Source organism: Delphinus delphis, chromosome 3 (assembly GCF_949987515.2).
Source record: "Delphinus delphis chromosome 3, mDelDel1.2, whole genome shotgun sequence".
Classification (NCBI taxonomy): Eukaryota; Metazoa; Chordata; class Mammalia; order Artiodactyla; family Delphinidae; genus Delphinus; species Delphinus delphis.
In genome coordinates this window covers 152,663,661-152,689,393 of record NC_082685.1, presented here as the reverse complement: position 1 = coordinate 152,689,393, position 25,733 = coordinate 152,663,661, and the positions used below count along the sequence as shown (strand labels likewise).

The window sequence follows — 25,733 nt, the reverse complement described above, 5'->3', positions numbered from 1 at the left end:
ATGCTTGCCTTATCCTTGAAGAAACTAAGGAACTCCCTAAAGTTACCTGTATGCAGTGAATTTTTAAAGGCAGAAAGAAAAGACACTAAGAAAGAATACATGGAGCTGAGTATCTAAGACAACTTTAGCAGAGTTGAATTTGACAAAATATTTAATATTACATGGCAAGAAAAAAATCAAGACCATTTTATTTAGAAAAAAGGTAATGGTTATGTGGGCTGATGACAGGAGTAAAGGGGATCAGTTTGGGCACAGAAACGACAGGTAAAATGAATCAAACAGGAAAGTCATATTTGCAGAAAACTATGTTAGCATAAGACTGAAAGAGAAAAAAATTTATATTTTGAAAAGTCCAAGAGCCACTAATTTGAGCTGGCTGCAAAGAAGTATAAAATCAAACAAATGAAAGCCTTGCCTCTTATTCACACCACATTCACATTTAGCTCACATCATATTCACATATACAGAGAATTCCTGTCTTGCACTCTTACCTCTGCTTCACATATTACCTGTAAATAACTGGACTAGGGCAAACATTGTATTCAATAATTACTAAAAAGGGACCAGATTGGAATTTGTATAATTGTACTAGAATAAGAAAAAAAGAGCAAAAGAATAGAATCAATAGATCAATACAAAATGTGGTTATCAGGAAATTATGATGAAACAGACATGAACTGTTTTCTTTTACAGTGTAAAACAATTTTTATGGAACTCCAAAATACCATACAGATAATGATCTATGTAGTAAGTTGTTTTAAACCACATAAGAATGATGAGCACGACATGCAGGATAACAGCATGAACTGTTAAAAAAAATAACAAGAAAATGGGTTTCATACGATGTGTCCAAATATTGACCTAAGGGTTGATATAAGATAATCTAATAACAGAGGAAGGGGTTAAAATATAAACAGACAGGATTAATGGGGGGGAAAAGTGAGGAGAGTAAAATGAAACGAACAGAAAGGCAAAATTGGAAACAACAAAAGAGAAAGTACAACTTGCTATAAACATAGTAGATAAAAGAGAAGACTAGACCCAGAAGAGCAAGCAAAATGAGTTAGAAAGATAGAGCCAAAAAGATTTAGAGAGAATAGGCTGAAAAAGAAAAATCACATGATCATATCAATAGATGCACAAACACTTGACAAAATCCAGCACCCATTCATGTTAAAAATTTTAAGTACACAAAGAAGAGAGGGGAACTTCAACTTGATAACGAATATCTACAAAAAACCTACAGCTGGGCTTCCCTGGTGGCGCAGTGGTTGAGAGTCCACCTGCCGATGCAGGGGACACGGGTTCGTGCCCCGGTCCAGGAAGGTCCCACATGCCACGGAGCGGCTGGGCTCGTGAGCCATGGCCGCTGAGCCTGCGCGTCCGGAGCCTGTGCTCCACAACGGGTGAGGCCACAACAGTGAGAGGCCTGCGTACCGCAAAAAAAAAAAAAAAAACCCAGGGCTTCCCTGGTGGCGCAGTGGTTGGGAGACCGCCTGCCAATGCAGGGGACAGGGGTTCGAGCCCCGGTCCGGGAGGATCCCACGTGCCGCGGAGTGGCTGGGCCCGTGAGCCATGGCCGCTGGGCCTGCGCGTCCGGAGCCTGTGCTTCGCGGCGGGAGGCGCCACGCCAGTGAGAGGCCCGCGTACCGCAAAAAAAAAAAAAAAAAAAAAAACCCAAAAACCTACAGCTTACATCATACTTAAAGGTGAGAAATTTGAAGCCTTCCTACTAGGATCAGGTACAATGAGAGGATAACCATCTCACCACTGCTTTTCAACATGATACTGGAAGTTTTAGCTAGTGCAATAGGACAAAAGAAGGAAATAAAAAGTATACATATTGAGAAAGAAGAAATAAAACAGCCTTGTTCACAGATGACATGACCATCTATGTAGAAAATCTGAAGGAATCAACAAAAAACCTCTTGGAACTTATAAGTGATTATGGCAAGGTTGCAGGATACATGGTTAATACACAGAAGTCAAGCATTTTCCTATATACAAGCAATGAACAAGTAAAATCTGAAAGTAAGAACACAATATCATTATATAGGACCCCCCCAAAATGAAATACCTATGTATAAATCTAGAAAGGATGTACAAGATCTATATAAGGAAAACTACAAAATTCTGAAGAATGAAATCAAATAAGAACTAAATAAACGAAGAGAAATTCTATGCCCATGAATAGAAACGGTCAATATTGTCAAGATGTCAGTTCTCCCCAACTTGATCTATAGATTCAATGCAATCCCAATTAAAATCTCAGCACGTTATTTTGTGGATAATGACAGATTGATTCTAATAGTTATATAGAGGGGCAAAAGACCTAGAATAGCCAAAACAAAATTGAAGGAGAAGAATGAGATTGGAGGACTGATACTACCCAACTTCATGACATTATAAAGTTACAGTAATCAGGACAGGGTGGCGTTGGAGAAAGATTAGACAGATCAATGGAGCAGAATAAAGAGCCCACAAATAGACTTATGTTTATATATTTAACTGGTCATTGACAAGGAGCAAAGGCATACAGTGGAGCTAAGTCAGTCATTACATTAAATGGTGCTGGAATAACTGGATATCCACATGCAAAAATCAATCCAGACACAAAATGACATCCTTCACAGAAACAAACTCAAAATGGATCACAGACTTCATTGCAAAATGCAAAACCATAAATCTCCTAGAAATTAGCATAGGAGAAAACCTAGATGACCTTGGATACGGTGATACCGTTTTAGATACAATACCAAAGGCACATGTATGAAATAAATAAGCTGGACTCCATCAAAATAAAAAACTTCTGCTCTGTGAAAGACAATGGCAATTGAATGAAAAGCCAGGCCACAGACCAGAAGAAAATATTTGGAAAAATGATACTTCTATAATAAAGGACTATTATCCAAAATACACAAAGAACACTTAAAAATCAAAAATAAAAAAGCAAAAAACTTAATTATAAAATAGGTCAAAAACCTTAAAAGATCAAAGAAGATATACAGATGGCAACATATGAAACATATGAAAAGAGTCCCACATCATATGTCATCGGGAAAATGCAAATTTAAATGACAATGAGATATCACTACACACCTATTAGAATAGCCAAAATCTAGGGCACTGACAATTCCCAATTTTTGGTGAGGATGTGGAAAAACAGGAACTCTCATACATTGCTCATGGGAATGCAAAATAGTATAGCGGTACGCGGGCTTCTCACTGTTGTGGCCTCTCCCGTTGCGGAGCACAAGCTCCGGACGTACAGGCTCAGCGGCCATGGCTCACGGGCCCAGCCGCTCCGCGGCATGTGGGATCTTCCTGGACCGGGGCACGAACCCGTGTCCCCTGCATCGGCAGGTGGACTCTCAACCACTGCGCCACCAGGGAAGCCCTGGAAGGGAATTTGTTGGTTTCTTACAAAAGACTCTCACCATTACGATCCAGCAATAGCGCTCCTGGGTATTTAATGAAATGAGTTGAAAACATGTTTACAAAAGACCTGGACATGGATGTTTACAAAGGCTTTCTCCTATAATTGTCAAAACTCAGAAGCAACCAAGATATCCTTCAGTAGGTGAATGGATAAAACTGTGGTACATCCAGACAATGAAATATCATTCAGCACTAAAAAAAAAAAAAAAAAGAGCTAAGAAGCCATGAAAACACACAGAATAACCTTAAATGCATATTACTAAATGAAGTAAACCAACTTGAAAAGCTACATACTGTGTGATTCCAATGATATGACATTCTGGAAAAGACAAAACTATGGAGACAGTAAAAGATTATTGGTTGTCAGGGTTAGAGGATGGGGAGGGATGAATAGGTAGAGTACAGAAGAAGTTTATGTCAGTGACATAGTCCCTATGATTCCATCATAATGATACATGTCATTATACTTTGCCCAAACACATAGCATGCACAACATGTACAGTGAACTGTAAAGTAAACTATGGACTTTGAGTAATTATGATGTATCATTGTAGGTTCATCACTTACAACAAATGCACCACTCTGGTGGGGGATCTTGATAACGGGGAGGGTATGCATGTGTAAAGGCAAGGGATATATGAAAAATATCTGTACCTTCCTTTCCATCTTTCTGTTAACTTAAAACTGCTCTGAACAAAGTCTTAAAAAGCAATTTTAAACAAAAAGAGAAAAAGTTACGAGAATAATTTTACAGAAGATGCCATTTTAATCCAATAATCATAGTGATTACCAGTAATGGCACAAATTGAAGTCTTCCACCCTCGATAGGATGCAATAAGAACAGCATCACTTGTGTGATTTCCTGCTGAAGATTCATAACCCAAATCTAATCATGAGGAATCATCAGACACACACAAATTGAGGAACATTTCAGAAGACAAGCAGCCTGTAATCTTCAAAAGTGTCAGGATCATGAAATCAAAGAAATATTGATTATCAGAAGACAGAAAGAAACCAGAGGCATGACAACTAAATGCAATGTATGATTGTGAACTGCCTTGCTTTTCTGTAAAGGATGATATTGGGATAAGTGGCAAAATTTGAATGGGGTCTGAGGTAGATGTTTATAATCCATCAATGTTAATTTCCTGATTTTGATGGTGTGTTGTGGTTATATAGGAGAATATCTTTGTTTGAAGGAAATAAACACTAAATTATTTGGTTGTGGAATAAAATGATTTAGAGAGAAAATAAGAGAATGAAAGGAGTTGTTTCCAAGAAGAGATCAGAACAATGAGGGAAACAACTTAGAAGACAAAAAGAAATAAATAATTTAACTTCATACAAATAGTCGAATAATCTGTTTACAGATACATGCTCAAATGGTAAAATACAACATATACTAGGGAAAATATATTTGCAACTCATAATAAAACTCATAGGAAGAGACTCCATTTTCAGACACGGTAGAGAAGTTATTTAGAAAAACTTACGTTCAAAACAATTGAAAATGCTGGAGAGAATATAAACAACAGCTCCTTTAAAGTAATAAAGACAAGATGTCAGAACAAAATGTAACAGGAATTAAACACCTAGGTCAGTAAGTAGAACAGCAGATCGTAAAGCTGTGTTTTCTATGAGAATATGTTTATAGGAGAAAACTTGCTTTTCAGCATTGTTGCACTTCTTGGGTAAGAGGTACACATATCAAGGCCAAAGATGTAGACTCAACATTCAAACATTAAACAGTTAAAACAAGTTGCTCATGCTATGAAACTGGCGAGAAAATTACCTTACCGTAAGCAAAACTAGAGGAATAAAGGAAAGAAAATACATAAGTAATTAAAGGTAAAGAAAAAATAACTGGCCCTCGCCAGTAAGAAGCTGGCCCTCGCCAAGATTTTGAGCCAGATTAAAAATCTGCAAGTAAACCAGGGAACCCTAGATTCAAGATAAAACTTGAAAGCAGTCAGACAAAAAGGAGCTAAATATCTTCAAAGGAGAAGCAGATTGTCAGCTGATTTCTCAGTAACAACAATCCATTCATAATCCAGGGGACAGAAAAATGTTCCTTGACGTGGCTGTCACTCTCACATTCTATACCCACAAAAATTAACTTTTTAACACAAAGCCAAAAATATCCTCAGATAAACAAAGCTGAAGATATCATCACCAGCATATATACTAATGAATATACTTATTTCATAACAAAGGCAAATGATCTCTAATTGAAAGTTGATATGTAAGAAGGAATAGTGAAGAAAATGTAAAATGTGTGAACGAATCTGAACAAACAAGGAACATAAAAGACAATGACAGTATAAGTCATGTTGGAGGAAAACAGCGTTAAAATATTCTGTGATACTTTTACAGACCAGCATCCAGGTAACGTAATAGATTAAGGGAACTCTTAAAAAGATATTTCACAGCAACAAACTTATAAAGGAGTATGAGAACTTGACGAAGGCATTAAAAAAATCATGTATATGATGAAAAGAATGTAAGCGTGACTCAAACTACTGTAATCTATTTTTATAAAATAAATGATTTAATTATCAATATTTCTAATCTTTTAAATTACAGCACACTCAATAATATTAGTTTTACCTTTTTTATTTCCTGTAAACTAATAGCAAGAATTAGAAGGGTTTTGGAGCTTTGACAAAAAAAAATTCTAAGGTAACAGAACAGTTTTAATTTTCCCCAATGATTATTAAGATGATGTGGCACGGTTTCAGCATGCAAAGACATTTTTATGGTCCCATATGAACCCACAAAAAGAGGACTTTCTGTACTGTTACTCCTAAAGAAGCCACCAACACAGGCTCACTGTACTTTTCTTGTGCGTGTAAAGGGCAGAAAGTAAATATTTTAACATTGAGGGCCACAAACAGCCTCTGCACCATATTCTTCCTCTTTTTCCTTTTTTTCTTAAATCCAGTCTTAAAAACATATACAAATTCTCTTTAGACCATGAGCTAAGAAGCCTTCTGAATTTAGCCCACCAGCTTATTTCAAAAAATATTTAACAGATGCCAAAAATACAATTTACAAAAACTAAGTCAAGAAGGAAAGAGAAACTGAGTAGCCCTATAACCATTAAAGAAAATAAGTCAATAGCCGACGTTTCCCTATAATAAAACTATTGTATCAGAAGGTATTTTTAACGAATTCTAGACAACATTCGTGAAAGCATTAATTCAATTACACACACAAATTATATAAAGTAATAGAAAAAGTGGTAATATTTCCTATCTCATTTTATGTGACTATCATAACTTTGATGTCTAAATACAGTAAAACAGTTAAAAGAGTTTAAAAAGTAATTTTACTGAGTGATATCTTGTATGAAAATGAATGATTTTATAAAAGTAGAAATTGTAAGCAAAGAAAGAGCAAGTGGAATACGATAATGTAAAGTTTTATATCATTACCAAGGTGAACTCTTTCAAAATCTGCAAGTTTAGTTCAAATAGGAAAAATCATTTAAGGTAATTGCTTGGATTAACATATTGAAGGGAAAATAAACAGTTCATTATACGCATACATATATTTGACAATATTTCATATTCACTTATGATTAAAAAACATAAAACACTAGGATTAAAAGGAAATCCCTTAGTCTGATAAAAATACCTTTAAAAACAAACTTAAGAAACTTCACAATTAATGATAAAATGTCGATCATTTAAAAAAACTAAGAAAAAAATAAAGAGATCCCTCTCATGTCATCTATTCAATATTCTATTGGAGTTTTTAATCAATGCAGAAAGACAAGTAAAAAAAAAATGTTTGTTTTTCTTGATCCCGCTCACACTCCTCCCATCAGAGAGTGCTACAAACATCTGCTTCCTTTGCAGCAAGACTCTAATGCTGCCTGTGTGTACTTGCTCCAATTTCTCTCTCTCCATTCCCTCTGAAATGCACTGCAATAAGAATTCTGGGCCCACCACAGCACTGAAACCATAAACACCAAATTCACCTAGAATCTCCATGAAACTAAAGTCAGTGGTCAAATCAGAACTCTCTACCTCCTTGACTTAGTAGCTTTTGACTCAGTTAACACGCTCTGTTCTCCAAACATTTTCTTCACCTGTCTTCTAAGACACCCCCAGCTCTTAGGTTCCCTTGCAGTTCAAGGAATATTCATTCTCAGTTGTATATGTTGGTTTTTCTTCTTTCCTCCCATATCATCTGCCACTTCACACATGTCTGAATGTGAGTTTGCTTCTAAATACAGCCCTATTTCCACTTCTCACGACATTCACATTCTTAATATCTAACAGTCCCATGACTTTAAATACCAGCTATATGCTGATGGCCTCTAAGAAGTTCCATATAAGTTTTCCTGAACTTGTATTTGGGCTGGCCAAAAAAGTTCCTTCGGGTGTCCGTAACACCTTAATGGAAAAGCCTGAACGAACTTTTTGGCCAACCCAATACAATCTCAAAACTCCCTTTATCTTAATACATCTGAAGACGAACTCGAGCTCTTACTCCTAATGCTCTCTAAATAAAAACAATCAATTTTTCAGTTGCTCAGACCAAAATGTTTTGAGTCATCTGTAACAATGCTTCCTAACATCCATGCATGAATACTACATAGATTTCTATTGTACCAACTTTAAAGCCAGAAGTCAGACTGATATTTTTAAAACTTATTTCATATAACGTCAGTCTTCTGCTAAAAAGTCTACAATATCTTCCATCTTAGAGTAAAAGTCAAAATCCAATGTCTTGTGTATTAGTTTCCTATTGCTACTGTAAAAATTATGACCAGCTTAGTGACAGAACACCACAAGTTTATTCTCTTGTAGTTCTGGAGGTCAGAAGTCTAAATACAAGGTGTTGGCAGGGCTCTGCTACTTCTGGAGGCTTCAGATGAGACTGTTTCTTTGCTGTTTCCAGCTTCCAGAGGATGTCTGCATTCCTTGGTTCCTGTTTCTTTCTTCCATCTTCAAAGCTTGTTACTCTAACCTCTGGTTGCATTGTGATATCTCTTTTTTTCTGACTTTAACCCTCTTGCCTCACTCCTATAGGGACCCGTGTGATCAAATGGGGATTGCATAGGAAATCCAGGGTATAATCTCCCCCATCTCAAGATCCTCAATTTAATTACAGCTGCAATAGTCTCTTCTTGCTATTTAAAATAACATATAATGAATTCTGAGAATTAGGATGTGGATATCTTTGGGGCAATTATTTTGTCTACCACACTTTGTAGGATCTGGGGATCCTGTTATCTTTCTGCCCTTCCCTTCTACCACCTGCCCCTTGCCCCCTTTGCTCTAGGCACATGTACCTCCCTGCCCTTTCTTGAATATTCATGAGGAATTTCCTGATTTAGAGCATTTGCAGTAACTATTTCTTCCTGATGCAAAAAATATTCCTCTAACAGCTGCTTAGTTATCCCTTTCACTTCCTCCAAATCCTTTGCTTAAATATCACCTTCTCAGTAAGAAAGTACTGACTACCACCACCTGCTCTGCTCTATTCCTCAATATTCCTTACCTTGCTTTCTCTCTTCTTTTCTGATAGTAACCATCATCATCTAACATACCATAAGATACCATAAGAGTAATATATTTATTATGTTTATATTTAAGTTTTTGCATTTCCCACTAAAACTGTGAGCTTCGTGACACAGGGTGTGTTGTGACTGGTCACCTAGAGAGTGCCTGAAAAATAATTGGTGCTCCATACCTATTATGGGTTTGGGAATGAAGCAATCAATAAGCAAAAAATAGATGACCTGAAGAAACAGTTGATAAAACACTTGAAAAACTTGTTCACAGTAATGAAACTTCATTGTTATTTAGGAAAATACAAATTAAATCACCAGTTTTGAAAAAAAAAATTCTAAAAATATCAAGCTTGGGTCTCTTTGTTGTTTTTTTGTGTGTGTGTGGTACGCGGGCTTCTCACTGTTGTGGCCTCTCCCGTTGCGGAGCACAGGCTCCGGACGCGCAGGCTCAGCGGCCATGGCTCACGGGCCCAGCCGCTCCGCGGCATGTGGGATCTTCCCGGACCGGGGCACGAACCCGTGTCCCCTGCATCGGCAGGCGGACTCTCAACCACTGTGCCACCAGGGAAGTCCGGTGCTAAGCTTTTGATGGTTTGTATATACTGACAGAATTGGTATCAAGGAAAATTGAAAAATTCAGTGGTCTTGGAGTTTTGGGGGGTATTTGGAAGACACAACACTGAACTGAGGAGTTCACTAATGGAATTTAAGCTAAACATCACCCAAAATAGGAAATGTTCCTTTAGATAAAAGGTTATAATAGTACACATTCTTACAGCTCAATTTCCTACTTGGTAAAACAATTTTAATCCTGGGCTGAGATTTAAGACCTTCATTTAAAATTCTAAATTTAATAGTTTTATGTAATCTATAAATGCTTAAAGTATAGCTCTAAAAGTGAGGTTAGTGAAAGAATTTTACTAAAGAGAGTCTGAAATTTGCATAAAGTGCTTTTCGTCTTGTCGATTAGAGTTCTAAGGAGAGAACCAAAAGTTTGTATATTATATCCCAACAAAATCACTGTTCCCTTCTCTAAACTTAGTCCATTTTCCTGGCAACTTTTATGTTTTCTTTATTTTAACTTTTATTTACAATTACCAGGAGCCATGGAATGCAGTTACCCAATTAGCAACACAATAATAATACCAACAACAACAATAATGATAATAATAAAAAAATAAGATTAAATAATATTCTTTGACAAAACAAAAGTAGAAATTTAACTACATTATGTGAATATTTAATAATTCACTTCAGAAAATTTATTGAAGTGCTCCCTTCTTTTCTATTCATGCTTTCATAAGAAGCAACTGAGAATTTGAATATTTGAACATATTCTAAGTATGAGACATTGATGAGCAAACATAATAACATACATCCACTTTCATTTTCTTTACTGAAAAGAACATTATTCTTTAGTACAAAGGGGACAAAATTTAATTGAATATATAATTGTATATTGTCTCCAAGAAAGAAAATAAGAGGTCTTTGGTAGAAATACATAATACCATAATAATAATTTCCCATGCTTCATGACCATTACACACTCACCTGTTATTGATAAATTATATTAAGATACTTTTTGCAGAGCAAATTTTTATGACATTTCAATACATTTTTCATCTACAGAGATTTCTCTCGAGCTTTACCTAAAAGTCTGGCTCAATTTTCACATAATCTTCATTCAGAGATGACTGTATTTCTTAAAAGTTCTATACTTGAAAAATGATGGGTTAAATTGTAGATTTAGTATTTTTGAACTTTAATATTTTTAAATAATAGGTAAAGTTTTTAAAAGCTTATTCATCATAGAAAAATTCTTTGAGTTGTTTTTTTATTATTATCAATTATTATCATCAAAGTCCTTTCATCTACTTCCAACTATTACTACTCTATGTGAATTAATTGGCCTAAAACCACAGAAATAATACTTTTTAGAAAATAAATTCATAATTATCTCTTATCTAAAACATAATCCAATAAAACTAAATTCAAGGGATATAACATAGAGAGGTAGATTTTAAAAGATGCTGTGTGACAAACTGAAGAAGGAAGAAAAAGAGATGAAGAAGCCTTCTGTGTGGAAGGGATTATAAAATGGTGAGTACAAGAGAGGGATATACAAAAATAAGACTATAATGGGAAAGAAAAGATGGGTTACTAATTCAAGAGTGAAAAAAGAGTGGACGGGTGGACTTCCCACAAATCACTAGAGTACAGTAAGGGCAGTGAGTGTGGTAAATGTGTTTAGGTGGTGCGGGTGTACTGTTGTTTCATGAAGGTTATACAGTGACAACACGTTATGTAAATAACTTCATGGAAGAGTTTAGTAAACATATGTTATCACTACTACCAGTAAGAACTTTTAAGTAAAATGATGATTGTAGTTATTTATATATGAGTATCCCATACTTAATTCCATTTATCTTTTTAAAAAGAGTTCAATATTTGACACTTTGCTTGAAAATGCTAACAAGAAGTCTATTTCCCATTAGTTTAAACTGGAAAAACTAGAATGCTTACACATTAAACCCAAATTCAAAACTAATTTCCTAAAAAAGTAACTAAAACATATAAAATCTCTATATATGAATAACACACTATAATGTTAGTATAGAAAACGCTTAAACCAGTGTTACTTGAACACTTACAGGTTAACATGAATTAGCAAGGCTTCTCGAAGGGCTTACAAAATCTTAGATGCACGTTCTCTATTACAGCCTCTGTTAGTTTCAAAACATCTATCGGTGGTTCTGATGTTCTATCAAGTGTATCTGGAATGCAACTTAAGATCTTCCTGAATACTGCTTTGCTAAAATGTTATAGTGAACTTTGAGGAGGTGAGCATACTTTTCCAATATAACCTCTGGCTGAAACATTGAGAGATACAGACATTGTATGCATTCTGAGAGTTAAAAACCAAGAGGTGTTCTCCCTGGAAAACATTATCAGGGTTATGCAGGACATGCCTCTATTTAAAAATGCTTTAATTACCTCTTGCTTGAGGATTACTATAAAAAGTCTTTATAAATTCTAATTCAGGATCATCTTTTTTTTGTTGTGGTCTTTACCTATTAGGGAAATAATGTCTATATTCACCCCAAAAGTTCAAATGTCTCCTCATCAGGAAGGTCTTTATTAATCATTTAATCTAAAGGACTTTCTGTTGATGTCTACCAAATCATCCTGATTTATTTTCTTTTAGGACATTTTCTAACTAAAATCACTCACTGTATTAATTTGTTTTGTGCTCAGTCCTTTTATGGTTGTCATTAATAGGGTTCAAATAGAAAATAACTATATACCAAGCCCTCTTCTACTCCCATTTCACCACTAAAGCAGGCCTATCTGTGTGTGTGTGTGTGTGTGTGTGTGTGTGTGTGTGTGTTTGTGTTTTATGTAGATTCTCTTCATCATGTTTGTATTAAAAAAAAGTCACCTGGAAACTTTTAGTCTCAACAACATTACAGTTTTTAAAAGGTCCCAGAGAGTGTTCCCAGCTCTCTAAACTCTAATAAAACATAAAGTTCTTCCATGAGTTCACTTGAGATTTCCTTCCCCTGTAGGAAAACTGCAGTGGGGAGGTCAGGACAGCTTCTTCTGTCTTAGTTCCAACTACTCCTTCCCCTGTTGCAACCAGGTTTGACTTGATTGTAACTACATTATTAAGGGCAAAATGCATACAATTGGTATTGCCAGACTTTGTGAATGTTTAAAGTCAAGTTACTCTCTCATGTATAAGGTTTTTTCAGTTTCTGGAAGATATCTCTTCTAGAAATTTCCAAGAATCACTTCATTATAAAGCATTGCACATTAAAAAACTCTTCCGAAGAAATAAATAAATAAGAACTTGACTCTCCAGTTTCAACATTTAATAACATACAGATTCGTGTAATACGAATCCCCAAACTATTTTATTTCCACCTATTTACAAGTACTGCAGAAATGAAACATGGCAATATTTGGCACTTACTGTTTTGTTCGAGGCTTTTGGGATCTGTGCTGTGTCTGAGACAAAAAGAGTCCCATAACTTCCTGTTATCCTTACATATTATTCTCTCCTTCTCTTAAAGGCACATATTTTGTGAGTAGAGAAATTATATTTTCACCACAGTACTTAATATCAGAATAGTACCTGAGTAGTAACAGGTCTTCTAGATATTTGTTGACAGAATGAATAAATCATTTATTCATAGTGGGTGTGTGCAGCTCACAAGTCTACAGAGAAGAATGACCAAGAGACTGGAGCCAAACATATGCTTTAAGGATTAGACAGAATATGAATAGGAAAGTAAGTCTTGAGAGAAATCCAAGTTAGGGAAAGCAAATTCTTACAGCAACTCCAAAGGGAAGAAACATGATGATAATTGAGAGCATATTCAGAAACAAGAACCCAGAAAGAAGTAAAATAAAGACTGAGCTGTTGAGGAAATGTAAAAGGCTCTGGCAAACTAAGGAAGTTGAGGACAGGGCTTCTCAGTCTCAGCATATTGACATTTAGGACTGGAGGTCTGCCCTATACATTGTAGGATATTAAGCAGCATCCCTGGTCCCTGCCAACTTGAGGCCGGTAGCTACTCCCTCTACCTAGTTGTGAAAACAAATAATGTCTCCATATATAGATGAATTTCCCCTGGATGGCAAAATAACCCCCAATTAGAATCATTAATTTAGGGTATTTTGAACTCATCATGCTCATTAAGGGGCCATGAGGGCAAATAAGACAGTACTAAAGGTATAGAGTTGAGATAGACCAGAAAAATATATGGCTCATTCTATCATTTTCAATCATGGAACAGGTTAGAGTCAGAAAATGAAATATTTAATAGTGGATTGAAATATTGAAAAGTCAAGTGACCAGCAAGATACTTGTTCAAATAAAAGCAGTTGGTTCCAAAGAGAAAAACCTGTTAGGGACAGGGAGAAAGTTTCTATTGGCTATTCAGGAAGGGGGATGAAGGTTCATATTGGGTTATAAACTATGGGAGGACAAAGCCATGGTAGACTATGGGGAACCGTGTATCCCTTGGTAGAGGTGAGCTTAAGTAATCATCTAAGGACAGAAGAACTATAAATACCTATAGTATTCTTAATCTGCTAAAATAGAGAGCACCATTATTGCTCTAGCTCTTTGAAGCCATTAACTCTTCAGGAAAAGGGATATGAAATTAAGAAATAATTAAACGTGGTTTCTGTTTTTCAAGAATGCTAAACAACTGAGAACCCAAAAAGACTTACAGACAACAATATCATATGATATCGATTATACCTGGACTCTAAAACATGATACAAATTAACTTATGTACAAAACAGAAATAGACTCACAGACATTGAAAAAAAACTTATGGTTACCAAAGGGGAAAGGAGGAGGGGAGGAATAAATTAGGAGTTAGGAATTAACATATACACACTACTATATATAAAATAGATAACCAACAAGGACCTACTATATAGCACAGGGAATTATACTCAATATTTTGTAATAACCTATAAGGGAAAAGAATCTGAAAAAGAATATATATATGTATTATATATATGTATAACTGAATCACTTTGCTGTACACCTGAAACTAACACAACATTATACATCAACTACACTTCAATTTTTAAAAAAAGAACCTATCATTGGGAAAAAAAAAAAAAGAATTTATGTGTCAAATGTATTCTGCATTTAGAGAAGGATGATATCAGTGAGGTACTATGAGGTCTGAATGGCCTGGAGGCCCCAAGAATCTCTTTCATGTCTCCAGATGGTACATGTTTTCATTATCCCAAGAAGATATAGACAGTTGCCTTGATTATTTACTAAGATTATTATTATGTTTTTACTTCCTGGAGTGAATTATTTTACTATGCTGGCTCAGAATCAGGTTTATCATTGTTCAATTACATTATTAATTTTTTGGTGTTTTTTCTTAATCTCTGGCTTTGATTAAAAATCCATTTTTAACATGTTTTTCTCCACTTGAGAATAATTATTAAAGTGCAAAGTTTGTACAGTAAATAAAATTAGTAATTCACTTAGAACTGTATGTTTGTTAACGGCTAAAAGTAAATTCAAGAATATCTAGTTTATTGTCATTATTTATTTGAATATTTGGAAGCCTAAAATTTTGAAATTATCTAGGCAACTGAATCAGGCAATGGGAAACTGTGATAAGAAGCTACATTAGGACATTAATAAAAATAGTTTATAATCACAATGTTTCTCAAATCTTAAATTGGTAAATTTAAAGATGTTTATAGAAGGTTGAGATATAAAAGCAACATAGGGCAAAAGTAGATACTTGAAGTTTAAGTTTTAAACCTCTTGCTTTGGAAGGTAAAAAAGGTTAGCACGCATTGTCCTATATAGGAAATTTCTTAAAGGTCAATATTGTGATTATCTCACTGAAAAGAAAAAAAAGAACTTACACCAAATATATTTTGGTTTAGAATACATTTGATTGAATCATTTAGAGGAAAATATTTTTTTGCTCATTGAGAGATGAACAAAGAAATGCTTTGAGTTCACTGCTGGTTAGCTAGTTTCTTCATAATAGCCATGGCAGTGACAATTCTGCCACTAGCTTTCTTTCTCTTTTTCTCTTTCTGTCTCTCTATACTTCTTCTTATTCTTTATTTTTATATATAAATGGGTTTTTAAATGCTCAAACACTTCACATTTAAAATGTAATCATATAAAAATTATATATATAAGTACATTAAATATATATATATAAAATGACTGACATGATCATACTATAGATGAGAAAATGAAGGCCAAGAGAAGTTAATTGATTTCACTACTGAAAGCAAAAACAGTGGCAGAAGGAAGTTTACATATAGGTATTCTGATTGGCAGTTATATGCTTTTCCTAAGCTTTCCTCTACTTTAATCCAATGAGAAGTAAGGGGATTTTCCCTTTGTTTCAACCCCTCAAGCAGTATTGGGTTTTTAATCTAAGAAATTATATGCCATCCATTCTTTGTAGGATTTATTGGCTAATTGTTTGGTATTTAAAAAATTTTCCCCCTCTTCATGCATGTGCTTTTCAGTCTTGTCCCCACTCAACCAGTGTAATTCTCTCCATTGTTCCTACTCTGAGCTCCCACCATGTTTTCCACAACAATGGAGAGTTTATCAGTGTCTTCCCATAAGTCTAGTAATTGGGACATGTATTATTCCTACCTGTGAACTAACCTAGAGACATTGAATCTCTCAGCATCAATATCACATGCCTACTTTAAATGAAGTAAAAACTGAAAGTAGAATTTCTGAAAGGATGAATATGTAATAAATTTATTATAAGTAATGTTGGAAAGAATACCCAGGGAATTTAAAATTTTTTATGTTTCATGAAGAAAATATATCTTAGCCCACAATTATATTCGTTAAAACGCATGTTTATAAAAATATTCTATATCTCATAATTGCCTTTTCGCATATACAAATCTATATGTTTAAAAAAATCTGTATGTTTACTTCTAATATAAGATCTTTTTAATATTGTTTTTGTTTGTTTGTTTTTGCGGTACGCGGGCCTCTCACCACCGCGGCCTCTCCCGTTGCGGAGCGCAGGCTCCGGACGCGCAGGCTCAGCGGCCATGGCTCACGGGCCCAGCCGCTCCGGGGCATGTGGTATCCTCCCGGACCGGGGCACGAACCCGTGTCCCCTGCATCGGCAGGCGGACTCTCAACCACTGCGCCACCAGGGAAGCCCTAATATAAGATCTTTAATTGTATAAGTAATTAATACAATATAAATACTTAATAAAAAGTAACACACATATGTACTACAGACAAGGGAAATTTAAAAATAACTATTTCACAGGTCATGACATGAATAAATGATAGAAATACAAAATTGACTTGAAATACAAGCAAAAAAACAGATGCTTTGGGTATTAGAAGTAAACTCAGAGCTACAGCATCTAATATATATCTGTTGATCTGGTAGTTCAGGACATACTTATAGAAGAAACTGGTGAACACATTCCATAAATTCCTTATGCCTCTCCTCATTAAAGAGTTTTCTGGCTTGCTTTTATAGAGCAGAGTAAGGAAGAATAAAATTTGAGTTGCATATCAAGATGCATGTATCTTAAGTATTTACCAGCTTTAATAGCCCACAGTAATTTAAACTCTACATTAGTTTTCCCTACCAAAGAACTAAGTGTTACCAGATGACTCTGGGAATTCAGTTCAATACAACTCAGGTTAATTCAACCAACTAAATATTAAAATCTACTCTAAGAGCTAGAAACAAAGAAAGATACGAAGTAAAGTTCTTGATTTCAAGTTATTGATATTCTTTGGGGAAAGAACAAATGAAAGTACATAGAAGTACCTTGATTATCACAACAGAGCACATAATGCAATGATAATTCAATTTACCAACATTTATTAAATCCTCATTAAGGACTAGGTGAAGGAAAATCTATGCAAATAAACACATAACTGCTATGTCCAGGAAGAGCCAAATAAAACTATTTATAGTTTCTATGGCTCAGGTTTCAGTTATTATATTTTCATGTGGTTGGTTTCATAAACTGAAAGTTGTCTATTGCAGCAACCATAAAATTTACCTTAACCCTCTGAGCTCAGGAATTCTATCAGATGACCCTGTGATAAGTCCACTACTGCATACTTTCTGGTAAAATTGCTTAGGTTGCTGGCTTTTTTCTTCACCTTACAGTCAATATGACATTTAACCTTTAATGCTATCTTTCTCATACTGCCAGACATTTTTTTAAAAAACTGAAATAACTGGAACATGAAAAAACCTATCAAAGTATTTTAAAAATCAATGAACATGTATTTTCTCAAAAATAGTTCTTCTTAGAAGACAAAAACTTTAAAAGCCCAGTTTTAATTATGTGAAAGAAGCTATTAAAGTTGAGGCTGATGCAAAAGTTGCCAACACAATCATGGATCTATCATAATTTTGTACTGTTGACATGTGATATATGAACATGTGATTATATCTATTTTCCTTTTGTGTGTTTAACGTTTTTTCTTTGATATAGTTTCATAAACTGTCCATAAAAATAACACTATTAAAATGATTTTTTTCTTTAAGATATTACCTAATTTCGACTAGATTCAGATAGTGCCAAGAAAGAAAACTGGAAATTAATACAATCTAGTGTATAAAAGCATCCATTGTAACTTTTATGTAACTTTTATGTCGTCCATTGTAACTTTTATTCCAGTCCTAACCAAAGCTCATTTTCCTCACTATCTTTTATAACTGAATAGCATGAAATCTCCTCATGTCATCATATCCCGACAAGTAGACTACTTTTTCCTGCTTGTCTTCCCATTTATTCTTCCCTTATTTAAATGTACCCATGGTAGGACTTTAGAAAAATAAGTAACGCTCATATCTGGAATAAGTTTTCTTATAAGTAAGCATTATTTTGACCTTAGGTCATATTTTAATGACATTTGTTTTCTCATTCTGTAGAATATTAAACAACTTTTAAATATATCTTTTCTTCCTCACCGAATTCAACAGCAATGTGAAATATATATAGGTATATATATATATGTATTATATACAAGCATTGTTATTTTAAATACTAGATTGCCAGATAGTTTTCTCTTGATCATTGATTTCTAACTACAAATTCTGAAATTGCAATTTTTAGTACCTCTTTAATACATGAGGTAGTAGGCAGAATTAATTCTAGTAAATGAATTCATACACTTATAATGCTATGTTCATTACATAGTTTTTCAAATTCTAATTTGTATTCCATAAACAAAAACTGCTTTAGGGATATTTAGAGAATCAAATTTGTAAGAATGGCAATCTTGATAACCTTCAAATTTTCTTTACAAGACATATGAAAAACTGGAATGTAAATATTTGCCATTTCAACACAGACTTACCTTGCCTACGTATTGATAATCAGATCCTGTATATTCCTCCAGTAAGAAAAATTGATTCCACATCCAACCACGCTTCTGACGGTGCAGAATTTTGCCATCACTTCTAGGTATGCGTGCACCTAAAATTCTTTTCTGGGGCATAGAAGTCCTTCTGAACATTATCTCTGGAGAACAGAAATGTGGCAGGCATACCCAGAGTAGAAACAGTAGCAAAAATTGATATATTGTCATAGTTCACTTCTTGACAATTCCCAACGTGGATGAAGAAAAAGCAGTCCTATATTATTGGGTTGAATTTTACTGTGTTTCAACTCGTTTCCAGCATTTCATCAATGTTTTGGACATGTTTCCAAAAGCTTCAAACAAATAAACAAATAAAAAAAAGTCAGTTGACAACATTATGAATGTTACCTGTCGCTGTAAATTTAACATAACAAATATTAATTAATAATAGTAACCAAAATATTTGCTTCCCCTCTTTTACATAAAATAATTATTAGTTTGGAAACATTATTTACCTAGTAACATGTCTACAATTTAAGAAAAGATAATTGTAAATAATTTCTTTCAAACAAATTCTAAAGAAAGGACATATTTAGCTATTATTTCTTTTTTTCTTTTGGCACTTTACCAGTTTTCAGGAATTATAAACCCTATATAGAGTGGATATGCAGTTAATTTTGCACGTCAACATTTCCAGAGTAACTTAACATAATTAAAATTTTGAAAATAAAATAGTGATTTTAATAAACTACAGGAACTATGCATCTGTCATGCAGTGTAATGATATTTAAATGATTTTTAAACAGCAGCACAGTTTCTTCAAATTTAATCCAGCTCAAAGGTAAAAAAAGTAAAGCCAAAAACAAAACCAAAAAAACTTAGTGTCTTCAGCTGAAGACCTCTCCTCTCTCCCCTCTTAGGTCGGTCTGTGGAACACCTAGAGCTTCATAGAGTAGAAAAAAAAAATCTCTACTACAGTAAATCAACATATGACATAATTTACACTATTATATAGAAAAATTTAATCATGTTGTCAGCTATACTTTTGATACATTTGCACAATGTGTCCACTTCTGACCACCTCCCTGACCCTATGCTGACCTAGAACTCCATGATGCCCCAGGCTCCTCACTGCTCTCCACCTGCAATTATTTCTTCTCAACAATGTATCTGAGGTAATCCCACTAAAATGGGATTACTCTGATGGCTTCTTACCTCACTTTGATTAAACCTAGCATCTCACAAATACCTACAATTCTGTATTCCATTTCATGACAGCTGGTCACTTCTCTGACTTCATGCTATACTTCGATCCCCCAGGCCACTCCTCAAAATTGACTCCTTTCCAGCCAGTGTCCTTCTTGTTTCAGACTGCAACACACTTCATACGCTCCTCTCTTCAACCAGGACCTCTTTACTTCTTCCCTCCACATGGAAGGCTTTTCCATGTAGTTATCCACGTAGGTAGATCCCCTGCTTCCTTCGGTTCTTTCTTGAAACCTCCCCTAATTTGCACATCCCAATACACTCCATGTGTTTTATTTATTTATTGTGCATATATTCTGTCTCCCTACCATCATCCCATGAAAGAAGGGAAGTTTGCTCTTTTTTTTGCTACTGTTTTCACATGTCTATAACAGAACCTTGCACATAGTAGATGCTCATTAAACAGTTTGAATGAATGAATTGTAAATTGATTCAAACATCTGAGTATCATTACCTCCTCTATGTAGTTAAACTCAAACATTTATGCATGAAAATAGTATTTTTAAATCATAATTACTTTCATTTTATTATTTATTTATATTACTGTTAGAATATTTTTATTTTAAAAATTTCTCTGTATTTTTTTTGTTTTGTTTTCTGTTAGCTATGAATTTTATTTCAGGATATGATAAAATACTATAAAAAAGTGGTTGGAGGACCAAAAGGATTGAGTTTCATTTCTCAAATATGACAATGTATTCTAAGTACTCGAGCATTTATATTTATGCTTTCATTTACAAAGATTTCTAAGCAATCTGTTTACTTTTTTGTGTGTTTGTTTTATTATTAGGACGATTTTAAGGTTAATACAAACATGCTTTAGAAATAAGATTAATGGCGAAGCAGTATTTCCCCAGAGTGTACTAAATGACAGTGGAGCTCTCCACAGCACATGAAGCATTCAATGTGACAGATGTAACCTGTATTAAAATCTGTCATGTAAAATGCTGTACTTGGAGTATAGAAATTATCTGATACATAAAATGGTTTTACATCACAAGGCACTGACTTTACAGAAACTCAAATTGATTGGATTCTAAGTAATAGGAACATTTACTAAAATGATATCTGACTTTTAAAATGTATCAGGACATGCTAGACAGTATTCTCCAGAAAAATATACTGTTCCTAAAAGTTAAAAGAGAGTTTGCATAATTGAGGGTTTCTGCTAAAAGCTTTAAAACTTATCGAAGCAACATTCTCATTTCAATTCTTTTTTCAATTTAGAAATATTTGCAAGCAATTGTTTGCTATATTGGTGATCATTTTCAATACAATTACAACCTTACCTTACCTTACAACTTTAGAAGCTTAAGTACCAATATTTTTAGGAAGGAGTAGGTGGAGATTGCATCTGTAAAAGTTGTTAGTAAATAATTGGAGCATCACGAAAATATAGAATCATTTTTCTTCATTATTGTTTTAGTTTCTATTATTTCATAATGAAGTTTATGAAGTCTATCGTTAAATGCATTTTAATACTGATTTAAGATAATTAAAATGTTTAAAATATATTTTACATAAATATTATTTGATAAAACCATTTCAAACAATGACAAGATTAAATTAAAATAAGAAATTTAATCTTGATTAATTAGATTTTTGAATTTATTTCTTTAATAGATTGGGCTTTTTGTCTCGTGTCTAAAAATCTCTGCCTAACTCAAGGACAAAAACGTTTCCTCTATGTTTTCTTTTAGAAGTTTTATAGTTTTGGTTCTTACAATGTAGGTCTATGGTCCAATTTGAATCAAGATTTGTATATGGTGCAAGATATGAATTGAAGTTCTATGTTTTACTTATGAATATTCAATTGCTCTAGCACCATTTGTTGAAAACTCATCCTTTCTCCACTGAATTGCCTTTACACCTTTGTAAAAAATCAGTTGTCTATATAGGTGTGTCTATATATTTTTGGACTCGCTAGTCTATTACATTCGTCTATTTGTTCATCTTTACACCAATAGCACACTGTCTTGATTCCTATAATTTATAAGTCTGGAAATCAGATAATGTTAGTCCCCCAAATTTGGTCTTCTTTTAAAAATTTTTTTGGTTATTTCAGAACTTTTTGCATTTTCCATTTAAATTTTATAGTTACTTTGCAACTTATATATAAAAGTCTGTGGGGATTTTGATGGGGATTGCATTGAATCTTTAGATAAATTTGGGGAAAATGGACATCATAGCAACATTGACTCTCCTGACCTATGAACACTGTATGTCTCTCCATTATTGAGTTCTCCTCAGTCATGTTTTGTAGATTTCCATGTATAAGCCTTGTTCACCTTTTGTCAAATATATCCTGAGTATTTTCATTTTTTCATGCTATCACTTTATTTTATTTTTGTTTTCAACCACTTTATTGAGGTATGATTGAAATACACAGAGCTGTACATATTTAATGTATACAACTTGATGAGCTTGGACGTTGATCTTTTACACTGTTGATGGGACTGTCAAATGATATAAACTCTTTGAAGACAGTGTAGTAAGTTGAATAATGGCTCCTCAAAGATGCTTATATCCTGAATCCTGACACTTGTGAATATGCTACCTTACATGGTAAAAAGGGACTTTGCAGATGTGACTAACTTGGGGATTTAGGAGATTACCCTGGATCATTTAAGTAAAACCAATGTAATCACAAGGGGCCTCATAAGAGGGAGGCAGGAGATCAGAGTCAGTAAAAGAGATGCTCACAGAAACAAGTGGTTAGAGTTTCCTGAGGAAGAGGGTAGTAGCCAAGGAATGCAGGCAGCCTGGAAGCTGAAAAAACTAAGCAATGGATGTTCCCCTGGAGCCGCCACAGGGAACACAGCTCAGTGGAAAATTTGATGTTAGACTTTTGACCTCTAGAAATGTAATAGATAAATTTGTATTGTTTTAAGCCACTCAGTTTGTGGTAAGTTGTTACAGCAGCAATAGGATAAGCAGATTTTTTTCAGTATTAAAAATATATCTATAATGTAACTTAGGCTTCTACTCCTAGACATTTATGCAAGAGAAATGAAAGTATACTCATCTAAAATATGAATGTTTATAGCAATGCATGGATATAGGGAAAGCCTGGAGACAAGCCAATGTCACAGGTGAATGGATAAACAAATAATGCTATATCCATACAATGGAATGCTACTGAGCAGTTAAAAAAGAATGACATTTTCAGTTCACATGTAAGGAGCTTGGAAGCTAACACTCCATCCTGACAACAACAAAAAGCTGAATGGACTAAAAAATATTAACAGCTCTTCTTGGATTCGTAACAGAGGAGAGGACTCAAGGCAAACTACTGCTCCCAAGATTGGAGAGACAGGTGAATAGAAGGAAGCACAGCTTACCAGACCAGAGACTCATGAGCAGAAACCATCCAGAACCAGTAATGGAGTTAATAAAACTGAACTGTAATTGATACATTTCTGGACATTCAGTGTGCACAACTCTGAGAATTAAAAACTCCAGGGGGAAGGTCCTTGACATTGTGAGATTTACCTCCAGGAGCTCGACAAAGTCCCCACAGTAAATATCTGAGAAAAATCCCCTTGTGGTTTCACTCTGTACTTAACAAGGCCTGCCCTCAGGGGAAACTACTTAACCAGAGCCTAACCTGCTGGAGTATTATCAGAGCCTAATTTACCTGGGGGAAGAGAAAATCCAATCCAGCCCACAGTAACCATCCAGTCCCTTCTAAGAAGTGAGAAAATCTTGAGAAACATTTGTGACTTCAGTCCAGAGGAATAGGCTCACTGAAAGACTGAGAACTCATCATAGGCTATAGAATGCTTCCCCTCCCCCATCCCTACTATCACATTATTAAGGATTATTTACAGCAGCTCCATTTCCCAGTACATCACATCCTGCTATCAAGAGAAAAATTACAAGGCATGCCAAAAGGCAAAAAGCATAAACTGAAGAGATAGAGCAAGCATCAGAATGAGACATAACAGGAGTGTTGGGATTATCAAACCAGGAATTGAAAGCAACTTTGATTAATATGTTGAGGGCTCTAAAGAAGAAAGTAGACAGCATGTAAGAACAGATGGGCTATGTAAGCAGAGAGATGGAAATCCTCAGGAACAACTAAAATGAAATGTGAGAGATGAAAAATACTGTAAATGAAGAATACCTTTGATGGGCTTACTGGTAGACTGGGTATGGCTGAGGAAAGAATCTCTGAGCAAGAGGATGTATCAGTAGGATCCTCAAAAAACTCAGACATTTGTCCCTAAACATTCGTTCAGATCCATAAGATGTACAACACCAACTGTGAACTCTAAGGACTTTGAGTGATAGTTTAGAGTAGGTTCATCCTTAGTAAAAAATGTACCATTCTGGTTATGGATGTTGATAATGAGTGGGGATACACATGTGTGGGGGCAGTAGGTATCTCGGAAGTCTTTGTATCTTCTCAATTTTCTTGGAAATATAAAACAGTTCCAAAAACAAATGAACAATTGATAAACACTCACAATAAGAAATAAAACTAGGAAATTATGCAAAACAAACCAATAGTTAATTTGCTCAATGATAATTCTTCCTAGGTATGTTCTATGTTGCTAGAAGCCTACTTATTAACCTTTTCAAGATATTGCTCCTTCAGTATAAAAACCACAAATAATCATACTTCCAGTAACCTGACTCAAAATATAGAACATCTTTGACACTTCCATTTAACCAAGTACACCTCTTACATGGTCAGACAATATATTCCCTTGCTTTTGTTTTCTTTCTCCATGGCTCTCAGCTCTTTTCCCCCAACACTGCACTCACCATTTAATGTGCCACCACACTGTTTTAAGTCATCATTTCATGCAACCGAGTGAACAATATCTACTAACAGGTTTCTTAACCTTAATTTTTCTTATTTAAAATATATCATAGAGGGCATTATTAATATATAAATTAATTTTTAAAAACCCACTTCATCAAGACCCAAATCAATTAAAAATTTTAAACCTGTCTATTACTGGGAAGATAACATCTATACTTGATAACTCATTGCAATATCTCGAACCAGATGATTTTTAAAATTTATTTCATGTTATTTCCAGTTGTTTAATTTCAAGTCTGACATGTAACTTCTTATGTGTATAACCTACTCCTCCACTAATATATAATTCTCAATCATGTCTAAGTAATTATATTTTATCGACTTTCCCTCACTGGCGAATAGCATGTTGCTATGTATATATATATGTGTGTATGTGTGTATCAGTAAACCTTTCTTGAATTAAGTAATTAATATGTTTATAAAGGAGGCTTTCTGAATAGGTTGGACTATTTACAGTGAAAAACAGAAGCTAAATTTTAGAGTATAAAAATAAAAATAGTATGTAAAGAAGCTGTACTTGTAAACAGTTATAATTAGAAGGAATCAAGTGGGTTGAGACCACAGTTAAACTATCTCCTGGAATGAAAATGCCACAAATTAATGAAATTCTATAATGTCATTTTCAGTTAATAAATTTCATTTTCAAGAACTTCTTACAAAACCACATTTCTTTATTTTACTCTTAAAAATAATTTAATACGAATACCACATGAAGTTTAAGATTATTAAATCATCCCTTAGCATTCTGCATTCCCATAATTCCAGTGCTTCCCAAACTTTAATGTATATTCACA

General features: G+C 34.3%; 1 protein-coding gene across 2 annotated transcripts in view; it reads right to left on the bottom strand.

The window, feature by feature from the left end:
• LOC132423657 (cadherin-10) overlaps positions 1-25,733 on the bottom strand; it is a 189,045-nt gene that overhangs the window by 100,917 nt on the left and 62,395 nt on the right. For both annotated transcript variants that reach the window (XM_060009642.1, XM_060009643.1), the window contains exon 2: positions 18,840-19,195. In XM_060009642.1, coding sequence (XP_059865625.1) covers positions 18,840-19,070 — 231 coding nt within the window. In that variant the 5' untranslated portion in view covers positions 19,071-19,195. The remainder of the gene's footprint in view (positions 1-18,839; positions 19,196-25,733) is intronic.